The 25,159-nt window shown below is 39.0% G+C and overlaps 1 protein-coding gene across 4 annotated transcripts in view; it reads right to left on the reverse strand.

Moving 5' to 3' along the window:
* Positions 1-22,702, reverse strand: part of capn10 (calpain 10) — a 45,651-nt gene extending 22,949 nt beyond the window's left edge. The window contains exons 1-6 of one of the 4 annotated variants that reach the window (XR_011960883.1): positions 22,023-22,525; positions 20,424-20,642; positions 18,636-18,767; positions 7,893-8,080; positions 5,968-6,185; positions 5,702-5,843 (exon numbers count right to left, since the gene is read on the reverse strand). Coding sequence is in view for 3 of the 4 variants with exons in the window: in XM_072572412.1 (XP_072428513.1) it covers positions 5,702-5,843; positions 5,968-6,185; positions 7,893-8,080; positions 18,636-18,767; positions 20,424-20,564 (821 nt within the window). In the remaining variant the exon portion in view is untranslated. The other 3 variants (XM_072572412.1, XM_072572410.1, XM_072572411.1) reach the window with 3 other exon arrangements.
* Positions 22,703-25,159: the final 2,457 nt, after the last annotated feature.

A 25,159-nucleotide genomic window follows, 5' to 3' on the forward strand; every position in this document is an offset into this window, starting at 1 on the left:
AGGCGGAAAGATTGTGGCCAGTGCCCCTTCATTTCCAATCACACTTCTCTTAATACTCTTGGGTGCATCTCATCCAGTCCCAGTGCCTTGTCCATCCTAATTGTTCTTGCTTCAACTCCATGCCAACAATAATCAAACAAATCAGCACCCTCTTCTCATGTTGTATAAATCGACGTCCCTTTTTTCCCTCCAAGTCTATTTTTTGTGTTCCAGCACCGATGGGTACAAGATGTAAAATTTTGACTTAGTGTCTTTTTTGCAATCCTTAAGAACAAACTTATAGCTGAAAGACTTAATGTTAAAGTGCAAAGCCTAAGGTTTTGTGACAATAAAAATAAAACAAAACATCAGTTGAAAATTCTGAACAGTTATGGAGAGATTCAGCCAGGCGATTCAGACTAGGTACAAACCTATCAAATGGCCAGATCTGTAACTACAACATGACAATGTCATGTGGGCAAAGCAGATTACAAATGTGAACATGAGAATTTGCAATATGTAAAAGAGATGCCTACTGTAAAATATGAAACCAAGGAAATGGACATAGATATAGAATCTTTAAAATATAGGTGAATACAGGTGAATTTTTTAAAGAGAGGGTTAGGGACTGAACCAGTTCATAGCAGGATTTTTTTGTTGGACAAAACAGGAAAAATAGGATATAGCAAGAAGATGAGAAGATCCAAGTGGACAAAGAATCAAATATGGTTACAGCAGAGAAAGAGGCCATTCACTCTCTCAGATCTGCACCAGATCTTTGAGACCAGTCAGCTAGTTCCAGTCCCTTAACCTTTCACATAACGTAAGTTTAAAAAAAAACTTTGGCACTTATTCAAGTCTTCTGAAAATTACAACTGAATCTGTCACCTTCACTTAGTGAACTACTTGATGCATTTTTTATTTCTTATGCTGTCTTTGGTGCTTTTGCTAATCAGCTAAAATCTGGTTCTTGGTTCTACCGAATGGAACAGTCTCAATTTATCTGCTCTATTTACTTGTATTTAAATACAGCTCTCAAATCTCCTCTATATAACAACCACCTCAGCTTCTCTAATCTTGCACAGTATTCTTGGTAATCCAAGATGGAGATGGGAAAAGATTGGGCTCTAAGAACTGCTCCTTTTTTAAGGTATTTTCAGTGTTGGAGCTGATTTCCTCAAATTCTAAGAGCAGTAACTGCTGTTTTTATAAGCTGTTGCATTGTTTTAGAACTTTGGGGGAAAAAAGATTAAAACAGCAGCACTTTAAAGAGGAGGAAGGGAGACAAAGATAGTGACCTAATGGGAAGTGATTCAAAGGGAGAAGGAGACCTACACAGCTGTCTGACCCAGTAATGATTCTGCAGTTCTTAGAGCCCAATCTTTTCCCATCTCCATCTTGCAAATCCTACCAGATCGCATAGATCGGTTGGAGCGGCAGTTAGAGGCAATGAGAAATTTACAGGAGCTAGAGGATGTGATGGATGGCAGTTGCAGGGAGGCACATAAACCAAAGGTATAGTCAGGTAGATGGGTGACCTCCAGGGAAGGTAGGGGAGGGAAGCAGGTAGATCAGGAGTCTCCAGGAGCTTCCCCATCTCCCTATGGGACCCAGAGAGATAGTGAGGAAAGAGATCAGTTTGAGGCTGGTACAGTTGGGAAAAGGAGTAAGTCAAACAAACAGTCAGGGCAGGCAAGAACAAAGCAGCAAACAAGATAGGATTGATACATTAATTTAGTTCAATGCAAAAGGCCTAACAGCTAAGACAAATGAACTCAGGGTATGGTTGGGAACATGGGAGTGGGATATCATAGCTATAATAGACACGTTGCTCAGGACTGGGACCTTAATGTTCCAGGGTATAGATGCTATATGAAGGATTGAAAGAGGTGCAAGAGAGGAGGAGGAGTGACGTTTATGATTAGGGGTAACATTACAGCTGTACTTCAGGAGAATATTCCTGAGAATACATCCAGGGAAGTTATTTGGGTGGAATTGAGAAATAAGAAAGGGATGATCACCTTATTGGGATTGTACTATAGACCTCCCCCCTCAATAGTCAGCAGGAAACTGACAAACAAATTTGTAAGGAGATCTCAGGTTTTCTGTAATAATAATAATAAGATTGTATGGTAGGGGATTTTAATTTTCCAAACGTAGACTGGGACTGCCATAGTGTTAAGGGCTGGAATGGAGAGGAATTTATCAAGTGTGTACAAGAAAATTTTCTGATTCAGCATGTGGTTGCACCTACTAGAGAAGGTGCAAAACTTGACCTACTCTTGGGAAATAAGGCAGAGCAGGTGACAGAGGTGTCGTGGGGAAGCACTTTGGGGCCAGCGACCATAATTCTATTAGTTTTAAAACACAGTGATGGAAAAGAATAGATCATATCTAAAAGTTGAAGTTCAAAATTATGGGAAGGCCAATTTTGATGGTTTTAGGCAAGAACTTTCAAAAGTTGATTGGGGGTGCATGTTCACCGATAAAGGGATGGCTGGAAAATGAGAAGCCTTCAAAAATCAGATAATCAAGAGTCCAGACACAGTACGTTCCTGTTAGGGTGAAAGAAAAGGCTAGCAGGTACAGGAAATACTGGATGACTAGAGAAATTGCGGTTTTTGTTAAGAAGAAGGAACAATATGTGAGGTATAGACAGCAAAGATTGAGTGAATCCATAGAAGAGTATAAAGGCAACAGGAGTATACTTAGAGGGGAAATCAGAGGGGCAAAGAGGGGACATGAGATAGCTTTGGCAACTAGGGTTAAGGAGAATCCAGAGGGATTCTATACATACATTAAGGACAAAAAGGTAACTAGAGAGAGAAAGGACCCCTCAAAGATCAGCAAAGCCACTTATTTGTGGAAATGCGGGATATGACGGAGATACTAATGTGTATTTTGCATCAGTGTTTCCCTGTGGTGAAGGATATAGAAGATAGAGAACGTGAGGAAATAAATCGTGACATCATGAAAAATGTTCACATTACAGAGAAGGTGGTGCTGTATGTTTTAAAAAAGATAAAAGGTGGATAAAGCCCTGGGACCCCAGAACTCCGTGGGAAGCAAGAGAAGTGATTGCTGAGATATTTGTATCATCGACAGCCACAGATGAGGTGCCAGAAGACTGTAGGTTAGCAACATGGTGCCACTATTTGAGTAAGGTGATAAGGAAAAGCCAGGGAACTATAGACTGGTGAGCCTGATATTAGTGGTAGGCAAGTTGGTGTAGGAAATCCTGATGGACAGGATTTACATGTATTTGGAAAGGCAAGGACTGATTACGGATTGTCAACATGTGTATGGGAAATCGAGTCTCACTAACTTGATTGAGATTTTTAAAGAAGTAACGAAGAGGATTGATGTCAGCAGAGTGGTGGATATGACCTATATGGATTTCAGTAAGGGGTTTGACAAGGTTCCTCATGGTAGACTGGTTAGCAAGACGAGATCACATGGAATAGAGGGAAAACTAGATATTTGGATACAAAAGGTAGAAGACAGAGGGTGGAGGTGGAGGGTTGTTTTTCAGATGGAAGGCCTGTTTCCAGAGGTGTGCCACAAGAATAGGTGCTGAGTTCACTGCCTTTTGTTATTAGCATAAATGATTTGGATGTGAACACAGGAGGCATAGTTAGTAAGTTTGTAGATGACACCAAAATTGGAGGTGTAATGGACAGCAAAAAAGGTTACCTCAGAGTACAATGGGCTCTTGATCAAATGGGCCAATAGGCTGAGAAGTGGCAGATAGAGTTTAATTTTGATAGACATGCTGAATCTTGGAAAGGCAAAACAGGGCAGGCCTTATACGCTTAATGGTAAGGTCCTGGGGAGTACTGCTGAACAAAGAGACCTTGGAGTGTATGGAAAATAAAGAGCATGAAGACCACTGGCAATCTGTGGAAGGCAAGATGGAATAAGAATAGTGAAATGCTCTTACACCAATTAGCAGAGTAAGGCCAAGGCTGAAAGGTCACTATAGCGAGATGAGATAACAGTTAGCAGAGCTAGTTTCCCTGTTAAGTGTCATTATGACAGGATTGGGACCATAAATATTTGGGACATGACATTAAAATATCTAATTAGTAGTAGAGTCAGCTTGAGACAGGAGACTATTGTAATAGATGGAATAGCTAAATATCTATCATCACAGGTTAGTCTGGAATGGAAGATCACTGTAGCAGAGGTGATAATAAATATCTAACCGTGACATTAGAATAACATTTAAGTAAAATATACAACTAAAGAGATCATGGGAACTAACATCACTGGTTTATTGTGTAGCTAGAGTGAGGTACTTTGATTAATATAGTTGGACATGCTGATAAACTAACAGAAACATGATGAAAAAAAATATAAACATCTACGGACCGTGAGGTTCGTGGGCATTCGAGAATCTGCTTTCTCAGTGTCATGGATTTTTGTTTGCAAATAAAAGACCCACTTCTTGAAGAACTCCCTGTGTTTCCTGATGATTCTCTACATTTTCTCCACAACAAGTGCAGGATCATAGTTCCTTGAGAGTGGAGTCACATGTAAACAGGATAGTGAAGATGGTGTTTGGTATGCTTCCCTTTGTTGATCAGAGCATTGAGTATAGGAGTTGGGAGATCATGTTGCAGGACATTGGTTAGGCCACTTTTGGAATACTGCATGCAATTCTGCTCTCCCTCCTACAGGAAGGATGTTGTGAAACTTGAAAGGGTTTAGAAAAGATTTACAAGGATGTTGCCAGGGTTGGAGGTTTTGAACTATAGGGAGTGGCTGAATAGGCTGGGGCTATTTTCCCAGGAGCGTTGAAGGCTGAGGGGGTGACCTTAGACGTTTTGTAAAATCATGAGGGGCATGAATAGTTAAATAAACAAGATCTTTTCCCAGGGGGAGCCCAGAACTAGAGGGCATAGATTAGGATGAGAGGGGAAAGATATAAAAGGGACTTAAGTGGCAATGTTTTCATGCAGAGGGTGCGTGAATGGAATGAGCTAATAGAGGTAGTGGTGGAGGAAGGTACAATTACAACATTTCAACGGCATCTGGATGGGTATATGGAAGGGTTTAGAAGGATATCAGAAAATGGGAATAGATTTATTTAGGATATCTGGTCGGCATGGATGAGTTGGACTGAAGCATATTTTTCTGTGTTGTACATCTCTATGACTCTAACTCAGCTCCCCATTCCTGAAACCATTTTTGTAAAAGAATTCCATTTTATCTAAAGCCTACACACAGTTCCTCAGTGTAGTACAAGAATTCAATTAAGCTGAGTCAGTGTTTTATAAAGGGACTTCACAACTTCTTTGATTTCGGCCCCTATTTACAAGGCCCGGAACTTACCTATGACTGTGAATCCAAAATAATGAGTACTTTTTGACAGTGTGTTTCTTTTTTCCCCCTTCTGAAGGGCCTAGTCTGACATCTAACCATTTAAGTTAAGAAAAGTACTCAAAATTTTCCAATTAGATTAATGTAATACAATCTTTGTTGAAGTCAAAAAGTATGGTTCTGGAAAAGTACACACAATCAGGCAGCATCCGAGAAGCAGGAGAATCTCCAGCATCGGCAGTCCTCACTTCTCCTACAATCTTTGTTGACATTGCTAAAGAACCTTTGGCGGGTTAACTAATTATGTAATGATAATAATAAAATGATATGGACAGTAATTCCAGTGAGTACTAATTATTTAAACCTGTTTGATTGCATTAATATTAAATGTATGGATTACCCGGCCTGCCAGGAGCCATTCCAACATTGTCTATCCCACATGTTTCTTATCTTCAGCAAATTGACATAAGTGCCATTGAGTCCATTAACTTGCTTCACATCAGTAACACTGAAGGCGTGAAATTCTGCACGTTCACTTGATCCTGAAGAACAAATTGTATAAAACTTAAGAATAACCTTAGTTTGAATTTATTTAATTAAATATATTACTAATTGATCATAATCTATTTGCTGTGATTTTTCACATTTTGGAATTATTAACTTTACCTTTGGCTGATCCATGGACAGAGCAACTAATGAAGCTTTTATCATTTAAATCCTTCATCAACTCGAATTTTGATTTTTCAGAAAGGCAGAAGTGAGAATTCTTTTCATTGTTTTCTCTGTAACATTTCAGAGTCCATCTGTCAGCCAGACCTCCTGTGATGTCCACTAGAGCTTCACACACTTGTCCAGCCCATAACTTTTCATAGCAACCGTGCAGCCTTTTAAAAATAAATAATTATCTTTAACAATAGTCATAAGACTACACAATTCAAATATATCTTACAGCTTAGATGTCTTACAACTAAACACTAGTACAGGTCATTTTGCTATAATGCGTGTTTTGTCAACGTGAATTCGCAATTGACAAAATTGGGGGCACAGTTTCTACAAATGAACTTTTAAAACATGTTGGCTGTAAAGTGAATACAGTGCCAACTCTTTAACTGCTGTTTCTAAAGCGCAATTATTCAATAATGCATAAGAAAGCAACCATCACGTTATAGCAGAACTGACTGTAAAAGTGTTAAGTTGCTTTCATATTACACAGTCAGAGTGATAGAGCTCAGAAACAGATGCTTCAATCCAACTTACTGGTTCTGACCAGATGTCCCAATCTGACCTCGTCTCATTTGTCAGCATATGGCTCATATCCCTTTAAATCCTTCCTATTCATACAGCCATTCAAATGTTTTTTAAATGTTGTAATTGTACCAGCCTCCACCATTTCCTTTGGCATCTCATTCCACATAAGCACCCCCCTCAGGTTTAAAGTGAGGGGTAACTTTTTCACACAATGTCCTTTAATTTTGGACTCACCACCATAGGGAAAAGACCTTGGCTAGTCACTCTATCCTTGCCACTAATGATTTTATAAATCCCTATAAAGGTCACCCTCAACCTCAAATGCTCTAGGGAAGCCCTAGTCTGTTCAACCTCTCCTTATAACTCAACCCTTCAGTCCCTGCACCATCTCAGGGCAAAGTTGCCAAAACTTTCAATTTAAAGAAGTCCTTCAATTAAAATACAATCATATTTGAAACTATACGAACATAATAGTGTGACAGCACGTATCTAAAATGCTTTGTTCCTGTACAATTGTGATCATGTAAGCTTAATAAAATGTTGAATTATTTTCTCCACCCTGATTTATTTGCATTTTAAAAATGTAATTAAATATAAGTGATTCTTGTCATCTAGCTGATCATACACAAAATTACAAAGTCACCAATAATCATCTGCATAAAACCAATGATGCCCTGAGCAGATGACAATGGACAGGATCAGCAGAAATTCAGCTGGCAGGCATAAACTAGGGCATCCTGGCACTTGACTACCCTGGGCAGCCAGGATCTGATGTTTGACCACTACTGGAGACAGAAACTGACATCCCACCCCATTCACGATTCCCTGGGGTCCTTCTACAAGAAGGCAATGCAAGATTTTGTTTTTAAATATACAATCTTTATAAGACTACAGGCTACTTGCATCACAGACAACTGCTTCCATTGAAGAAACAGAAATCAGTTGACTACCTCAATTAAGATTTTTTACTTGCATTAGCAATTATCATTCACGATTATTTTAAAATAATATCACGTTGTAAAGAATCCAGAACAGGAGTGTGTTGACCTTCCACAAATTTAGACTCAGATTTTCAAAATGAGGATTAGATCAGCAAACTGAAACAATCGTGAATCTTGTACTTTAAAAGGTACATCCAAAGGCGACTTGAGAAATGGACAATTATTTCTTGCACTTATATAAATATAATGGAGGTGGTCAGCATTTTATAACTTATGTATAGGAAAAAAATTTACAGAATAGTAAATTGTTATGGGATTTTGAAAGCCTTTAACTGAGCATAAAAAATGAGTGTTAAAATATCACATTGGGATTTTGTTGTTTGATCACTAAAATATCCTTACTTAGCATAAGCTTTTTCCAATAATGGCAACCAAAACACTTCTTCAGAGCGACAACGAGAAAAGCAAAGCCTGCGACTGATACATGGTAATCGATCATCTATTATGACTTCGACCCACTGTCCAAACTTCCAAAATCTGCATCTCAAATATCCAGATTGTGTCCACAAGTCCTGGTCTGGAGGTATTACCTGGAATAAATGGCAAACAAGTTAAGGTGTAGAATGATTAGAAGGTTTTGATTTGAATTTTAACAATATCAACTTTATACAGGCAGCGCCTAGAGTCTGATCGCAAGTTGATTCTTAAGTCAGACACAATGCAGGGCAATATAAAGGAGCCTTTTATAAGCACAGAAAATGTTTGTATGCCAGACATTTAAAATTACACCGATGTTTGAGGTTGCATTTGTAAACCATACTATTAAAGGACTCGGGTAGTCTTTTAATGGTTAGGTAATTCCAATTGTACATTTGCTGATGTTGTCAGTCTCTCCTTATCCTCCAAATTTCTCTCACATTCTTACTAAATTCCACTTCTCCACTGACAAAAGAATTTAACAGTTCTCGAGAGAGGTTTTTTTTTGCCATCAAACTACTGCCTGTCATCAAAATACTGCACAGAACCACCCCATTGTATGGCATTATAAAGTTTCTCTCCAATGATTTACAGGTAAGGAATGTTTCCTACATTCAGTTTGTCTTATTGGAATCACTAAAACAAACTTCACATCATATGAAATCACAAAACGTCTGTGTTCTAACTGCAGCTAGCCAGGTCCTGGGCCATACATCAGGGTTACTGACAACAACCAGGACATTGCACTATTTCATCACATCCTGATATCACATCACCCCAACCAAAATTAAAAAGATGTCAGCAGTATATGTTACATTTTCTATTTTCATAAGTAGCAATTATCTTCTGTAATCTTCTGTAAATTTGGACTGGCTGATGATATTCCAGGATTATTTTAAGCATTAAACATTGAGAAAATGTCAGCCCCAATGCAAGCTAGGGCCTGACTAAAAGATACAGCAGTTTCCAAAGCTAAAATGGAGGAATTGCAAAATCTATTTGGACAGCTGAGTTGGCTGGCCACCCAAATGAGGTCAGATGCTGGTTTTGTGGTCTTAGAGTTAAGTACAACTGTAAAAGAGCCAAAGTGGGAAAATATGATTTAGACAAAAAAAAAGGAGAAATTTTAAAAAGGAGCCATATGTTTTGATACCTGCATTATAATGAGATGCTGAGAGCATGAAACATTTTTAGTGATGCTTCATGAATGATGCTTTCCCTGGTGGGAAATCTAGAAACGACGGGGAAGGTATGTCACAATCGCAACATGATAAATCATTTCAAATTGAGATGCACAACATTTCTTCACTCAAAGAGTTATGAACCTGTGGAATTCTCCCACAGAAGGTTGTGGAGACCAAATCACTGAATAATACATATTCAAGAAAGCATTGATAAGTTTTTAGATATTGAAGGCATCAAGGAGTACAGGGAGAAAGCGGGAACATGCATTGAAATAGAAGTCAGCCATGATCATACTGAATGGCAAGCGGCCTCAAGGGCTGATTGGCTTAATCCTCAGAGTTTCTATGTTTCTGTGTTGCATATGCAGACTTTTGTGATGAGTTCTCAAGAAAAAGCGTTTATAATCTTTTTCCTGAGAAAGGAAGACAAATGTCGACTTTTAGTTTGGGAAGCTAAAAAATATCAGGACAGGAGTGAAAAGTACTTTAGTGGCAGATACCCTGTTGAGGCAGTAGATATAGAAATCTTTTTAGGAAATGTTTGGAAGGATTGTTAATAAAGGATACAGCAGCAACCTCACTGAACACTACATTTGTAATAAGTCATTAAGGGTAAGGCAACATCCAACAAAATGGTTGAATTAATGAGTGATATTGCAGTTTTAAAACAAATGCTACAGAACAGAGAAATTTTCAAATTGAAACAGTTGAACAACAGCAGTCAGCTATCAGATAGTTTTATGAAGAAATGATCAAGCTCTAAGAAACTACTAGAAAGTTGGAGACAGAACATTTGCAAATTGATTGAACTCTAAAATTATAACATACTATAATTCATCAATTTGATCTTATGAATTCACAGCAACTGATAAAACTTCTTCTTTCTTTTCACTTTGTTTATTGTTATTCAAAACATTATTGCTTGACATCTTTCTTTAGATTTAGATACTTCCTGTCATGTAAATCCTTTACCCCAAATGCTTTCAGCTTAAAGACGTGTATATCCTACTTATATGATTTGCTCATACATTGGCCCTGACGTGTAAATGCAACTCATTTAAATGGAACAGTTTTTTCTTTCCTCAGTACAAGTACCGTGTATCTTGGACTAAGATCCACATTTCTGGAATCACTCCGAATTATGCATTCAACTCCCTGAGCCATGTGATCAAATGCCAGTTTGTGTATAGCTTGGTTAATAAACCAGTGAATTTTTAACTTAAGATTCTGTTTCTTTAATTTGGACCTAAACCCCTCAAACTTCTTCAGCAGAATCTTACTTCTTGTTGTCTATGTGAACTACAATTAATGTATCTTTCCCCACACACACCCAATTCTTATCCAGCCATAAGATGTCTTTAATCCTGGATCCAGGTAAGCAACAAGTCTGTCAGAACTCCCAGTCATGGCAGGAGAGAACATCATCGACTCCGCTGATTTTACTGTCACCAATCGTGACTAAATTTCTCTTTATACCTCTAAAACCCCCACCGTCCCAACTTAAGCGGTCTTCTGTACTGTGGAACTGAGGTCAGTTTACTCTTCCAGCCTGTAGACTTTGCCAATGTCCACACAACTGAAAAAAAATCTCAATATTGTTGGATAAGGGCAAAGACTGCAATTCATGTAAAAGTATGAGACTCCTGTAGCATTGGACATGGATCGTCTTACCTGTGTGACCCATAATTATACAGTCCTGTCCTCCACCACTAAGATCAGAAGACATACAAGCAGAAGTTGGCCACTCAACTCATCTAATCTATTCTGCCATTTAAGATCATGGCTGATCTGATAATCCTCAACTCCACTTGCTTCCCTTGTCCCCATGACCATGATTTCCTTATGGATTAAATATCTGCCCATCCCAAACTTGAATATACTTAATGGCTCAGCCTCAACAATCCTCTTAGGTAAAGAACTCCACAGACTCACAATCTTCTAAGAGAAGAAATTCATCCTCATTCCTGACTTAAATGTGCAACCTCTTATTCTGCCCTCTGGTCCTAGACTGTCCTACAAAAGGAACAACCTTTTCATTCTTACCCTGTCAAGTTCTCTAATAATCTTGAATATTTGCCTCTTGTTCTTCTATATTCCATGAGTACAAGTCTAATCTGTCCAACCTCTCCTCATAAGATCATTCCTCCCTATCTGCTATCAGCCTAGTGAATCTTCTCTGGACTGTTTCCAATGCTAGTATATTCTTCCTAAGATAAAGGGCTCAAAACTCTATTCAGTCGTGGCGTGACCAGTGCCTTGAATAATGTTAGGAAAACCTTTTTTTTAAACATTTTATTATATTTGAAATAAAGCCTAACATTCCATTTAGCCATTGTGGAGAGGCAATGGCCTATTATCACGAGACCATTAATCCAGAAACTCAGCTAATGTTCTGGGGATACGGGTTTGAATCCCACCTTGGCAAAGGAAAAATAAAGTCTAGAGTTAAGAATCTACTGATGACTCTGAAACCACTACCAATAGCCAGAAAAATCTCATTTTGTTTACTCAAATCTGCCATCCTCACCTGGTCTGGCATATATGTGACTCTCAACTGCTCTCAGAAATGGGCTAGCAAGCCACTCAGTTCAACAGCAGCTAGGGATAGGCAATAAATACTTACCAACCAGTGATGCCCACATCCCACAAGTGAATAAAAAAAAAATTGCCTTCTCTATTACCCACTGAACTTGGATGCTAGCTTTTTGTGATTCATGCATGAGGACTCCTAAATCCCTCTGATCTGTAACTTTCTGCAGCCTTACTCAACTTAAATAATATTGAGATCTTCTATTTTTCCTGCCAAAATGCATAACCTCACATTTTCCCACGTTATATTCCATCTGCTAAGTGTTTCACTCTGCAGACTCTTCGTGTCATCCTCACCACTTGCTTTCCCACTTATTTTTTTGTTATCCACAAACTTGGCTATCATTCATACAATCTTCTCATCCAAGTCATTACCTTATATTGTAAGTAATTGTGGCCCCAGCACTCATTCCTGTGGCACACTAGTTATAGGCTGCCATGCTGAAAATGCTCTCCTCATTCCAATTCTCTGTCTTTTATTAGTTAGCCAATCCTCTATCCATGCAAATATAGTACCTCCAACACCATGGGCGCTCCTCTTATTAAGTAGCCCAATGTATAGTCCCTTATCATACTCATGAAAATGTAAATACATTATCTCCACAGTGTCTCCTTTATCTAACCTGCTTGTTACCTCCTCAAAGAATTCCAGTAAATTTGTTCAGCATGATGTCCTCTTCATGAAACCATGCTGACCTTTCTTGATCATAGTGTAGATTTCTACATGCTCTGCTAGTACATCCTTTACAACAGACTCTAAATACTGTCCCAGTAAGGGTAATTGAGCTAAGTGGCCTATTGTTGCCTGTTTTTGTCTCATTTCCTTTTCAAAAAAAGTGTCACATTGGCACTTTTCCTATCTTCTGGGATGTTTCCAGAATTTAAGGAGTTCTGAAAGGTTATTATCAGTGTATATTTTTATAGCTATTTATTTTAATATCCTAGGATGCATCCCTTGAAGTCCAGGGCACTTATCGGTCTTTAGCCCCATTAGTTTCCCTAATACTTTTTCTCTAGTGAGGTTTATGGCATTTACTTCTTATACTTTTGTTCCTTCAATATTTAGCAATTTGGGATGTTATTAGTGTCTTCTGCTATGAATAAAGATGTAAAACATTTATTCACCTCCTCTGTCATTTCCTGGTTCCTTATTATCATTTGCAGAGCCTCATTCTCTAAGGGGTCTATGTCACTTTGGATCCTTTTCATATATTTAAAGTATTTTTGATGCCACCAGACATGTATCATATTCTAAGTACAGTATGCTTTGTGCAGGTTTACATCATTGTCAGGTGACTTAAACCACATGGAGGCTCCGAACTTAGCTTATTTTTATAAATAGTAACAAAAGTTAGGGGTATCATAAAGTTAAAGTTAGAAAACAAAATTATATGATTGCTGTGACGAGTTTCAAGTCATATGGACATGATCTCAAAAGGAAAACATTATCACCCAGAATTCTATTTTTAAAATGCATAATATTTCTACTTAAGTTAAAATGTTATGCTGGGAATGTAGGATAATCTCTAAATTTGGCTGCATAAATGTTCTTTATCATGTACCATCAACCAATTTATTTTAAACATTGCTCATCAGTTTATTACAGGAAAATCACATTTTCTTTATCATGGACGCTAAGTGAAAGACACGATGGAAGAAATTAATATCACAGACTTCACGGCTTCAAGTCATCCAAAGTGCTTCACAGCCAATAATTTACAATTAATGCCATAATGGTACTGTCACTTGGATTAATAATCCAGAGCCAGGTAATGCCCTGGGTTTGAATCCCAGCACAGAGATGGTGGAATTTAAATTCAACAGAATCCGTAATTAAAATTCTAATGATGGCTATAAAATTGTCGATTGTTATTTATCTTAACATGTTTGAGTTACTAAAGGGAAGGAAAACTGCCATCTTTATCTACATGGGTCTCCGGACAACAGCGATAGAAACATAGAAAACAGCAGGAGTAGGCCTTTCAGCCCTTTGAGCCAACTCCGCTATTAAATACGACCATGCCTGATAATTCAACTCAGCATCGTGTTCCCACTTCCTCCCAATATCCTTTGATCTCTCCTGCCCCAAGAGATATATAAAACTTCTCAAAAAATTGAATGTTTTGGTCTCTTTCTGTGGCACAGAATTCCACAGGTTCACCACTCTCTGGGTGAAAAAATATTCTCATCTCAGTCCTTCACTGCCTACCCTATATCCATAGATTGTGACTCCTGGCTCTGGATTCCCCTGTCATCAGGGACATCCATCCTGCTTTACTCTGTATAGTTATGGTCGAATTGTATAGGTTTCTGTGAGAATTCCCCCCCCCATATTCTTCTAAACTGCTGTGAATAGAGTACTAACTAATCCAGTCTCTCTTCATTAGTCAATTCTGTCATCCCAGGAAGCAGTCTGGTAATCTGTTATTGCATTCCCACCATAGCAAGAACATCCTTCCTCAGATAAGGAGATCAAAACTGCTAACACTACTCCGGGTGTGGTCTCACTAAGAGCCTGTACAATTGTCAGAAGATATCCCTGCTCCTCTACTTGAATCCTCTCGCTATGAAGGCCAACATACTCTTTATCTTCTTCACTGCCTGCAGCAGCTGTATGTTTACTTTCAGTAACTGGTGTACACAAACATCCAATTTTTGTCAATTGCAGTCGTCACCATTCAAATATAAATCACACAACACCAGGTTATAGTCCAACAGGTTCAATTGGAAGCACACTAGCTTTCGGAGCGTCGCTCCTTCATCAGGTGGTAGTGGAGGGCTCAATCCTAACATAGAGAATTTATAGCAAAAATTTACAGTGTGATGTAACTGAAATTATACATTGAAAAATTGAATGTCTGTTGAGCATTTCATCTGTTAGAATAGCCAGACAGTTTCACGTCTTTCATGTGTAAATCACAAAACCTTGTTTTTTAAAACATTGCATTCTCAGGTTAGCTGTTAATAATGGTAAAAATCACACAACACCAGGTTATAGTCCAACAGGCTTAATTGGAAGCACACGAGCTTTCGGAGCGACGCTCCTTCATCAGGTGATTCAATGGTGATAACAATGGTGATAGCTAGACAATATGTTGAAGGTGTTAGCCCCTTGTGTTTTCTGTCTATGACCTGATGTTTAGATTGATTCTAATCTAAAAAGTGAGATAATGGAGTTTTACATGAATTCATGCAGTTTTTGAGCAAAATACAATGTAACCCTGCAAGTACAAATTTACCCCACAAAATATATGTGTGCATGTGGGTCTTTGTCTGTCTGTCTGTCTGTCTGGGTTGGGGGTTGTGAGAATGAGAAAGTGTATGTGTGTGTGTAGTGGGTGCTGAGTGTCTTAAGTCTGTGAGGGGGTGTATGTGTGAGTGTGCGTGCTGCAAGGGTGTGTGTGGGTGTCTGTGTATATGTGTGTCCATGTGTATCTAGGAGTGCCTGTGTGTGTGTGTGAGAGCGTGTGTGTGTAGGAGTATCTGTGTGTGTGTATATAGTGCAATGGTGGTCACCTGTAATGTGACATGAACCCAAGGTCCCGGTTGAGGCCCTCCCTATGGGTACCGAACTTAGCTATCAATCTTTGCTCGGCCTCTTTTCGCTGCTGCCTGTCCTGAAGTCCGCCTTGGAGGATGGTTACCCGAAGGTCCGAGGTTGAATGTCCTGGACCACTGAAGTGTTCCCCAACTGGGAGGGAACCCTCTTGTCTGTTGATTGTTGTGCGGTGCCCATTCATCCATTGTCGTAGTCTTTGCTCGGTTTCTCCAAAGTATCATGCCTCCGGGCATCCTTGCCTGCAGAGTATAAGGTAGACAACGTTGGCTGAGTCACATGAGTACCTGCCATGTACAAGGTGGGAGGTGTCCCCATGTGTAATAGTGGTATCTATGTCCACATTCTGACACATCTTGCAGCGCCTACCGTTACAGGATTGTATGAAGTTGTCCTGAGAGCCGGGCAGCTTGCTATGAACAACGATCTGTGTGAGGTTTGGTGGTTGTTTAAAGGCAAGTAGTGGAGGTGTGGGGAAGGTCCTCATTGATAATGTGTTGCAGGTCATGGAGAACATGGCATAGTTTTTCAGCTCCTGGGAAATACTGAACAACGAAGGGTACCCTGTCAGTTGCAGCACGTGTTTGTCTCCTGAGGAGGTCATCACGGTACTCATGTGACTCAGCCAACGTTGTAGGCAAGGATGCCTGGAGGCATTGTACATTGGGGAAACAGAGCAAAGGCTACGACAACAGATGAATGGGCACCGCACAACAATCAATAGACAGGAGTGTTTCCTCCCAGTTGGGGAATACTTCAGTGGTCCAGGACATTCGACCTTGGACCTTTGGGTGACCATCCTCCAAGGCAGACTTCTGGACAGGCAGCAGCGAAAAGTGGCCGAGCAGAGGCTGATAGCTAAGTTCGGTACCCAGAGGGAGGGCCTCAACCGGGACCTTGGGTTCATGTCACATTACAGGTGACCACCATTGCACTATACACAAACACACTCTCACTCCTATACACACATACACACAGACACCCACACACACTCCCACACTCTCACATACACCCCCTCACAGACTTAAGACCCTCTGCATTCACTACACACACATACACTTTCTCACACTCACAACCCCCAACCCAGACAGACAGACACAGACAGACAGACAAAGACCCACATGCACACATTTATTTTGTGGGGTGAATTTGTACATGCAGGGTTACATTGTACTTTGCTCAAAAACTGCATGAATTCATGTTAAACTCCCGTTATCTCACTTTTTAGATTAGAATCAAACTAAACATCATGGCATAGACAAAGTACACAAGGGGCTAACACCTTCAACATATTGTCTAGCTATCACCATTGTTAACAGCTAACCTGAGAATGCAACTTTTAAAAAGACAAGGTTTTGTGATTTACACATGAAAGAAGTGAAACTGTCATGCTATTCTAACAGATGAAAGACTTAGCAGACAATCAATTTTTCAATGTATAATTTCAGTTACATCACACTGTAAATTTCTGCTATAAACTCTGCGTTAGGATTGAGCCCTCCACTACCACCTGATGAAGGAGCGACGCTCCGAAAGCTAGTGCTTCCAATTGAACCTGTTGGACTATAACCTGGTGTTGTGTGATTTTTAACTTTGTACACCCCAGTCCAACACCGGCATCTCCAAATTATAACCATTCAAATAGTAATACTCCTTGCTACCAAAATGGACCATCTCATGTGTATCAATATTATCATCTGCTGTGCCTTTGCCCACTCATTCAACTCATCTGAATCACACTGAAACATTTCTCCATCCTCTTCAAAGCTCACCTTCCCACTCAGCTTTGTGTCATCTGCAATGTTGTTCACTCTTAACTGCCCTCTGCAATGGCGGAGTAAGTCAATCAGTTGCATCAGTTGCTAACAAGTCTTAAAGAACTGTGGACACCGCTTGGCAATGCAGATGTTGCTCTGCCAACCCTGTCAATGCTGCAAAGTCCTCTTTACCCACATCTGGGGGACAACGCCAAAACTGGGCGGGATAGTTGAGCACAACACCTCAGGGCAAGTCAGGGCAGAAGTAACAGCACGGGGTATACAGATGGATAAGACGATTGCTCTGGAATCCTCAACATTGATTTGGATCCCATGAAATATAATGGCATCAGGTCAAACCTGGGCAAGGAAAGCTTTAGCTGATTTCTATATATCGCACTCCCACTAAGCTGATGAATCAATACTCCAAAGTGAACAGCACTGGGAGGAAGCACTGAGGGTGGTAAGGGCACAGAGTATGTTCTGGGTGGGGGATTTGTTGTACATCACCAAGACTGGCTTGGCAGCATCACTACTGACTGAACTGGTCAGACTCTAGACAGCTGTCAGACTTGGTCTGCAGCAGGTAGTGAGGGAACCAAGAGGCAGAAACATGCTTGACCTCATTCTCACCAGTCTGCTGCAGATCTGTCCATCCTTGACAGTATCAGACAGAATGTTCGCCACCCAGTCCTTGTGGAGACAAAATCCTGCCTTTACAGTGACAAAATCTTTTAGCATGTTGTGTGGCACTATCATGGTGCTAAATGTCTTTGAACAATTCTAGCAACTCAAGACTAAGCATCAGTAAGGCACTGTATGTCATCAACAGCAGTAAACTGTATTCCAACTAAATCTCCAAACACATATCCTTGACTCTACTATTACTCAGGCCAGGGGATCAACTCAGGTTCAAGAGAGATTGCAAGAATGCTTGTCAGGAGCAGTTCTAGGCATACCTAAAAATGAGGTGCCAATCTAGTGAAGCTACAATACAGAGTTACTTATATGCCAAGCAGCAAGTGATGGATAGAGCCAAATGATTCTACAATCAGATCAGACTCTACAGTCCAGCCACATTCAGTCTTGAATAGTGTTGGACAATCAAGCAACTTACAGGACATGGATCCACAAACCTTCCCATCTTTAATGGCACGGGAGCCCAACATTATCAGCGTAAAAGATAATGCTGAAGCATTTGCAGTAACCTTCAGTCAGAAGTGCTGAGTGGATGATCCATCTCATCAGAAGTCCTCACCATCACAAAGTGAATCAAAATAGCTAAAACTATGTGAAATCAAAAAACAGCTGAAGCCACTGGATGCTGTAAAGGGTCTAAGGTCTGAAAGCATTCTGGCAACAGTAATGAAGAGATGTGCTCCAAACCTTTCCGTGACCCTAGCCAAACTGTCCCAGACCAACTCCTGGAAAACTGATAGTTAAATGCCAAACTTTGTTTAAACTTTAACCCAGATTAATTCTATCAAGGCATTATCCTGAGAAGTGCATCAGAGAAAGTAAATATTTTGCATTCGCTGGAATAAATTTCAGAATTAGATCTGTCTTCTTTCCATTGAAATACCTTATCTAAGAGCTGTCTGTTTTTACGCAAAGCTTCACATGCACACAAGAACCAGCAATCTCCCAAGAGGCCTTGTTTTATCTTTCCATCCTGTGGGTTTTCTGGAAACAACCGAGGTGATCTCGAAATTTCCTGTAAATTCCAAACAATTTCAGTCAAATAAAAGAGCACACAATATCAGTGAAACTTTACATTATAGGAACAGGAGTATGCCATTCAGCCTCTCAAACCTGTTCTGCTATTCAATGAGATCACCTATGGCCTAACTTCGTATACATGCCTTTGGCCTGTATCACTTAATATGTTTGCTTAACAAAAATTTATATATCTCAGATTTAAAATGAACAATTATACTCAAGCAGGAAAAATCACCTCTTCAGCTGTAGTTTAAAAATATGTCAAAGACAATAAATCAGGTTCTAGATTAGAAATTGAAGCCCACATTTAATACTGTTTATTTTGTTCAGTTTTTTTAATATAAGCATGTGAAATTACTTTATCATATCAGGAAATTTCCCACATCATAAAACACAGGTGTATTTGGCCATCATGCTGTGCCAGTTCCAAGAAGGACACAACACTCCAGTCAAGGCCAAATTAAAGATGATTTATTTATTTCCATAACTTCCTCGGTTGTGTATTATGTGCTTCTTTTTATAATAATTCCAAAAGCATGCCCCCCTCAAAAAAACTACATAAACTTGGCCTTCCAACTTCAATGATTTGTGCATGCATGATAGCAAATATTTTGCTTTTTTTTGGATTATAAACTGAAATGAAAATTTGACTGCTTAGGTCCTTGATATCCAGTCCATCTAGACCACTCAGTTTGCACACGTCATTGAAATCGCCCCTCAGCTCCCTCTAAGGAAAACCAACTCCAATCTGTCCAATTTTTCCTTGTAACTTCAATTTGCCAGTCCTGACTACAACTTTCTTCAATCTTCTTTGTTATTGAGGGACTCAGTTTAGTACAGTAGACACAATTTAGTGTCATTTATTAACCTATGTTTTTCTAAGTGAAACTTTGCCCCAGATTATGGTTCTAGAAACTTCCTTATCACTGACATCAGATTGACTAGCCTGTAGCTAACCGAGTTTATCCGTCACACCTTTTCAGAAGAGCACAACACTTGCAACTCTACATTCATCTGACACCACTTCCGAATCAGAGGAGAATTGAAAGATTGTGGCTAGAGTCTTCCTTACTTCTCTGACTTATTTGCAATAGGAATTATTTCAACAGATGAGGCATCAACACATCCTGTCAGCTTCTGTACAAACAGTATGTGACAGTTTCCCCAAGACAAGAAAGATTATTGAAGATTCTTAGCTGTTAAAATGACTTAATTAAAATACTCTACACTTTATAATAGTTCCAGGGCAATGGCATCAGTGCATTTTAAGTATGAAACATAACATATCATCTAAATGGATTTTACAGGTCTCTCACAGTCTTAACCAGATTTTAGTGATGCTTCTGCTAATGATAATCCCTAACTGTCTGCTCTCAAGTGCAATAAAATCCCTACCAATCTCATGAATACCTATCACCTGCTCCACAATGGGATAGGTAACTTGATTTGATCAACTCTCAATGTCACAGATTATATCTGATTTAACATAATTATTGACCAGCTGTGTAAAACAGTAAATTTTAAAATATAAGTTATGCAAATATTGCATAAAATTATGCAAGTAAACTCCTGTAAACCTTGTGATAAACTATATATTTAAAATCTGTGTGAGCAGTTGAGATACTTTCCAACCAGACAGATAAATTCTCACCTGTGGTCGTAGCCATGTGATTTTACTTCTGAATTTAGCAATGGGTGTAGAATAATTTGAAAAAAGAGATGTGCTAGAAGCAGGGAAACCAGGATCTTCAAACAGTTTCTTCTTTGGGATCTCCATATCCAAAATAGTCATTGTCACAATGCACTTCACATATGCTCAAAGAAAGCCCCGCATAATCACATTTTAATTTCCATCAGATTTTTCTTTAGACTGAGAAAGTAATTGTTAAAGCAAAATTATTACGTTAGCAACAGAAATACATTTATTTTCCAATTATGAATAAATGATCATGAATGTGCATAAAATTCACTTAGTTCTTACAGCATTTCAAGATAATTAGAGATGGAAAAGTAATTTGGCTTAGTTCACCTGTTCAGAAAGAGTCTACAATTCCCCCTCTGCTCCTAAACATTGAATAATTCCACAGTTTCCATCTTTAGTCTGGACATCTGGAAGTTCATTCTATGTATTAATTATAATTGCCTTTTTTTTCTAAACCGCTTATTCTAGAATATATTGACTCTTGTAGTTTAGGTGTTTGACCTTTTCTCACCATCCCTTCAAGACAATGTCCGCCCAGTCCGGGAGTCTGGTAGGAGTTAGGAGTCGGTAAGGTGCAAGCATCTGTAAAGTGTCTAATGAAATGAACTGGGAAAACTGTACCGTAATTTATATTGTATCTCCATAGCATTTGTTGTGGTCATCAAAAGTGTAACACATATCAAGTCTAATTCTACCTTTAAAACATTACAATTTACATTAAAAAAATTATACACAGTAACATGTTTATAGCAGTGAGGCTATTATCTGCAAATGAAACAAAAAGTAATACAATGAAATCTAATACTACCATCCTTTTTTTGGATAACTATCAGTAGTCATTACTTTCTTTTAATCTTGTGACTCCTCAAACTCATTAGTCTATCTTATTTTTCCTGTGAGGCTTACAGTTTGTTCGATTATCAACTAACTCAACTCAATGTAGGTCCAGAACCTTCACGACACCTTTCACTATTTGGATTCCGAGCTTTGGAATTACTTTCATCCCACCATATCTCTCTTCACCTTCCTTTATTCCTTTTCAGGCTACCTTTCAAAAAAAAACATATTTTGTTTCAAAATTTTAGTTGCTGCTTCTAATTATTTGGATCAGAGTTGTCACAAATTGCAAGTAATTCGTTACCCACTTTTAGTTACAGCACAGGGTTTTAGAAAGAGAAATTTCAGTTAAGTGCAAAACTCTGCCCTTGAAACATTTTCCCATGACTAATCAGTCCAGTTTATTTGGACAAGAATAAAGTGTATTTAATCTGCAGGTTATGGTTCCGATATTTTAAATTTTAATTGCTATCATTTAGTGTGAATAAATCATGTAGTACCTGCAGGTTTCTTTTTGTTTTGAGTGACTGGGAGATGTTCTGAAGACCCGCCTTTGCTGGGCTCCCAGCCCGGCTCAGATTTAGTCGAGTGTCGGGGACTTAGGGCCCAGAGATCCTCTCTCTCTCAGCCGGAGCGGAATATTTCAGTTAAGGGCAATGGTACCCACAACAAGAAACAAACAAGCGAGACCGTAAAATGTACAGATTTTACCTGGAGAACAGACAATCTTTCCTTCATCTCGCAAGAAGCTAATGGGGGCTGCTTCAATACACATTGCCCTCAATTCCACTCGCGGATCCGCCTGTTTGAGTGGTTTCGACAACGCCAAATACTCAGCTTCACGTCATTGTCAAAATAGGATGTGGGCTGTCATCAAGAAAATTGTTGACATGGAAGCAAACATTTGCATTTCTGTCGCGCCTCTTGCAACCTTAAGATTCCCAAAGAGCTGCACAGTCTCACATTTAATTTTGTAAAAGCATAGCCGCTGTTGTAATGTAATTAAGTGCTCGAAAATCGACAATAGTGATCACGGTGCTGTATAAATGCAATATATATTACACAAAAGTTTACTTGGGTACGGCAAATCCCCATAAACACAAATGTAATAATGACCAAATAATAGTGAATCGAGAGAAACTATGGTGTCAGCTGGCGATCTTAAAAGTGCGTTTGTAAGGAGCGGAATCACCATTTATAGAACATTATGGTGCAATAAAATATATGTAATTTACAAACCTCCTTAATGTTCAAAATCCTTCACGGCTTCACCTCTCCTCATCTCCTACATTAATATTTACACTCAATTCTGGCCTCAAGTATCAGTGGCTGTGCCTTCAGTTGTCAAGTCAGTAAGCTTTATAATTCCCACCACCACACTTCCTTCAGGTCACTTGTCAGTAAACACGCTTCTTCTGATCAGCTGACTTAATATCTCATGTGCCCTGGGTTGTTTTCCTGAAGCTAAGCATCTAAATATGATATAAAAACTGAGTCCAATTCAATTAAATATTTATTGGATACATTGAAAGACATGGCACTGCATTAAAATTATTTTATATTCTGCATCAAATTAATAAAGGACATAACCTTTATCATAATAATGAAAAATGTTCTGCGGATCAGGCAGCACCTTTGAAGGCAGAAACCAATTTAACATTTCAGGTCAATTGCCTTTCATTAGAACAGCTCAAATGACCTTTGTTTCTGTCATTACGGTGCTGCCTAACCGACTGAATACTTCCAGCATCTTCCCATTTGTATCTGAGATTTCCAGCAGAGACAGCATTCAAAATGCAACACCCAAAATTTCAAAATAATTCATAATTTAAGCCTCAATTATTTTAAGCAAGTTTGAAAGATTTTAAAAATAAATTCATATCTATATGATCAAATGTGCTTACAACACTCTGTAGAATACTAATTAATTCCTGTGAGTACAATAACCTGCTAACCCAAATGAAGTTTTAATTTTTTTTATTAAATCACAAGCACAAAATATCCAAAATTGGTTCCTAGTCTAGCGAGTTTTGAAAAGATTTGTAGCTCAGCTTGAGGTTCTGGATGTAGGTTTGCTCGCTGAGCTGTAAGGTTCATTTCCAGACATTTCGTCACCCTACTAGGTAACATCTTTAGTGGGCCTCAGGTGAAGCACTGCTGATAAGTCCTATTTATTTGTTTGGGCTGGTGATGTAATTTCCTGTGGTGAAGTCACTTCCTGTTCTTTTTCTCAGAGGGTGGTAGATGGGGTCTAACTCAATGTGTTTGTTGATAGAGTTCTGGTTGGAATGCCATGCTTCTAAGAATTCTCGTGTATGTCTTTGTTTGGCTTGTCCTAGGATGGATGCGTTGTCCCAGTCGAAGTGGTGTCCTTCATCTGTATGTGAGGATACCAGTGAGAGAGGGTCATGTCTTTTTGTGGCTAGTTGGTGTTCATGTATCTTGGTGGCTAGTTTTCTGCCTGTTTGTCCAATGTAGTGTTTGTTACAGTCCTTGCACGGTATTTTGTATATTTTCTTCATATGGAAAATGATTCTGGGAAAGAATAATTTATAACTAAGGGGATAAAGAAGTTAAACATTGAGTTTAATAATTATATATATCTTGTTCATATACATTATTGCATCAATGGAAATAACAATTAGTCCACCCCTCTGAGTTCAAATGTATTCATACTGACAGTAATTTCTCAAAAGAATTTCCAAAAAGAGTAGACCATTATAGCAATACTGAAAAATGTGTTGCTGGAAAAGCGCAGGAGGTCAGGCAGCATCCAAGGAGCAGGAGAATCAACGTTTCGGGCATAAATCCTGAAGAAGGGCTTATGCCTGAAACGTCAATTCTCCTGCTCCTTAGATGCTGCCTGACCTGCTGCGCGTTTTCCAGCAATGCATTTTTCAGCTCTGATCTCCAGCATCTGCAGTCCTCACTTCCTCCATTATAGCAATAGAATACATTGTTCAAGTAGCATGGCAGAAACAAAGTAAATTATAATAACATGCTACTACAAAGGACATGATTTGAAATTTTAAGATACACTTCAAATGTGTGTGTGTGAAACAAGGAGGGACCTCACGAAGTGATCATGCAGCATCAAAGTCCTCTTTCAGAAAGAAATAAAAATTTACTAACAAACATCTTAGGTGGAGAATTAGCAGTATAAATTAATTGGATTAAATATATTCCCAACCCTTATGATGCAGTGCATATTTCTAATGCAACAGCAAGAATGTAATTTAAACATTCAGTATAAAAAAAAGTTAATTGTAATGATCACAATCTATTCAGCTAAATTATGAGTGTACATTATTAACAATCCACAGTTATCCTGATTGAGGCATATGCAATTATCAGTGGCATGGAAGGATGGATATGAAGCTTCCCCGTTGTTGAAGGTGTATAATAAGGAGAAAAAAAGCAAAGCCAGCAGAAAACAGTTTAAGGAGCATGCTGCCACACCAATTTTCCACCCATCTCTTTCCGCAACCATCTTTTGCCCCAAGTGTCTGCAGAAGCCATAGTGGACTGTTCAGCCACTCAAGGACTCACCGAGAGTGGAAGAAAGTCATCCTTGTCTGCGAGGGACCGCCAATGACAAATGATGGTAACGTGAGGTCATCATTTTAAAGGGTGGAAATTTAGAGGGGATTTGAAAAAAGCCTTTCTTTAACTCAGAGGATGATGGGAATCCGGAATGCACTGTCTGGGAGGGTAGTAGAGGTAGGAAATCTCACACCATTTACAAATTAAGTGGGTGAGCACTTGAAATGTTGTATGACTCTATGTCCTTTTGCCTCCACAATACCTGTTATACTGATCAAAAAGCGTCAATCCACCTTGACCTACAC

Source organism: Chiloscyllium punctatum, chromosome 6 (assembly GCF_047496795.1).
Source record: "Chiloscyllium punctatum isolate Juve2018m chromosome 6, sChiPun1.3, whole genome shotgun sequence".
NCBI lineage: Eukaryota > Metazoa > Chordata > Chondrichthyes > Orectolobiformes > Hemiscylliidae > Chiloscyllium > Chiloscyllium punctatum.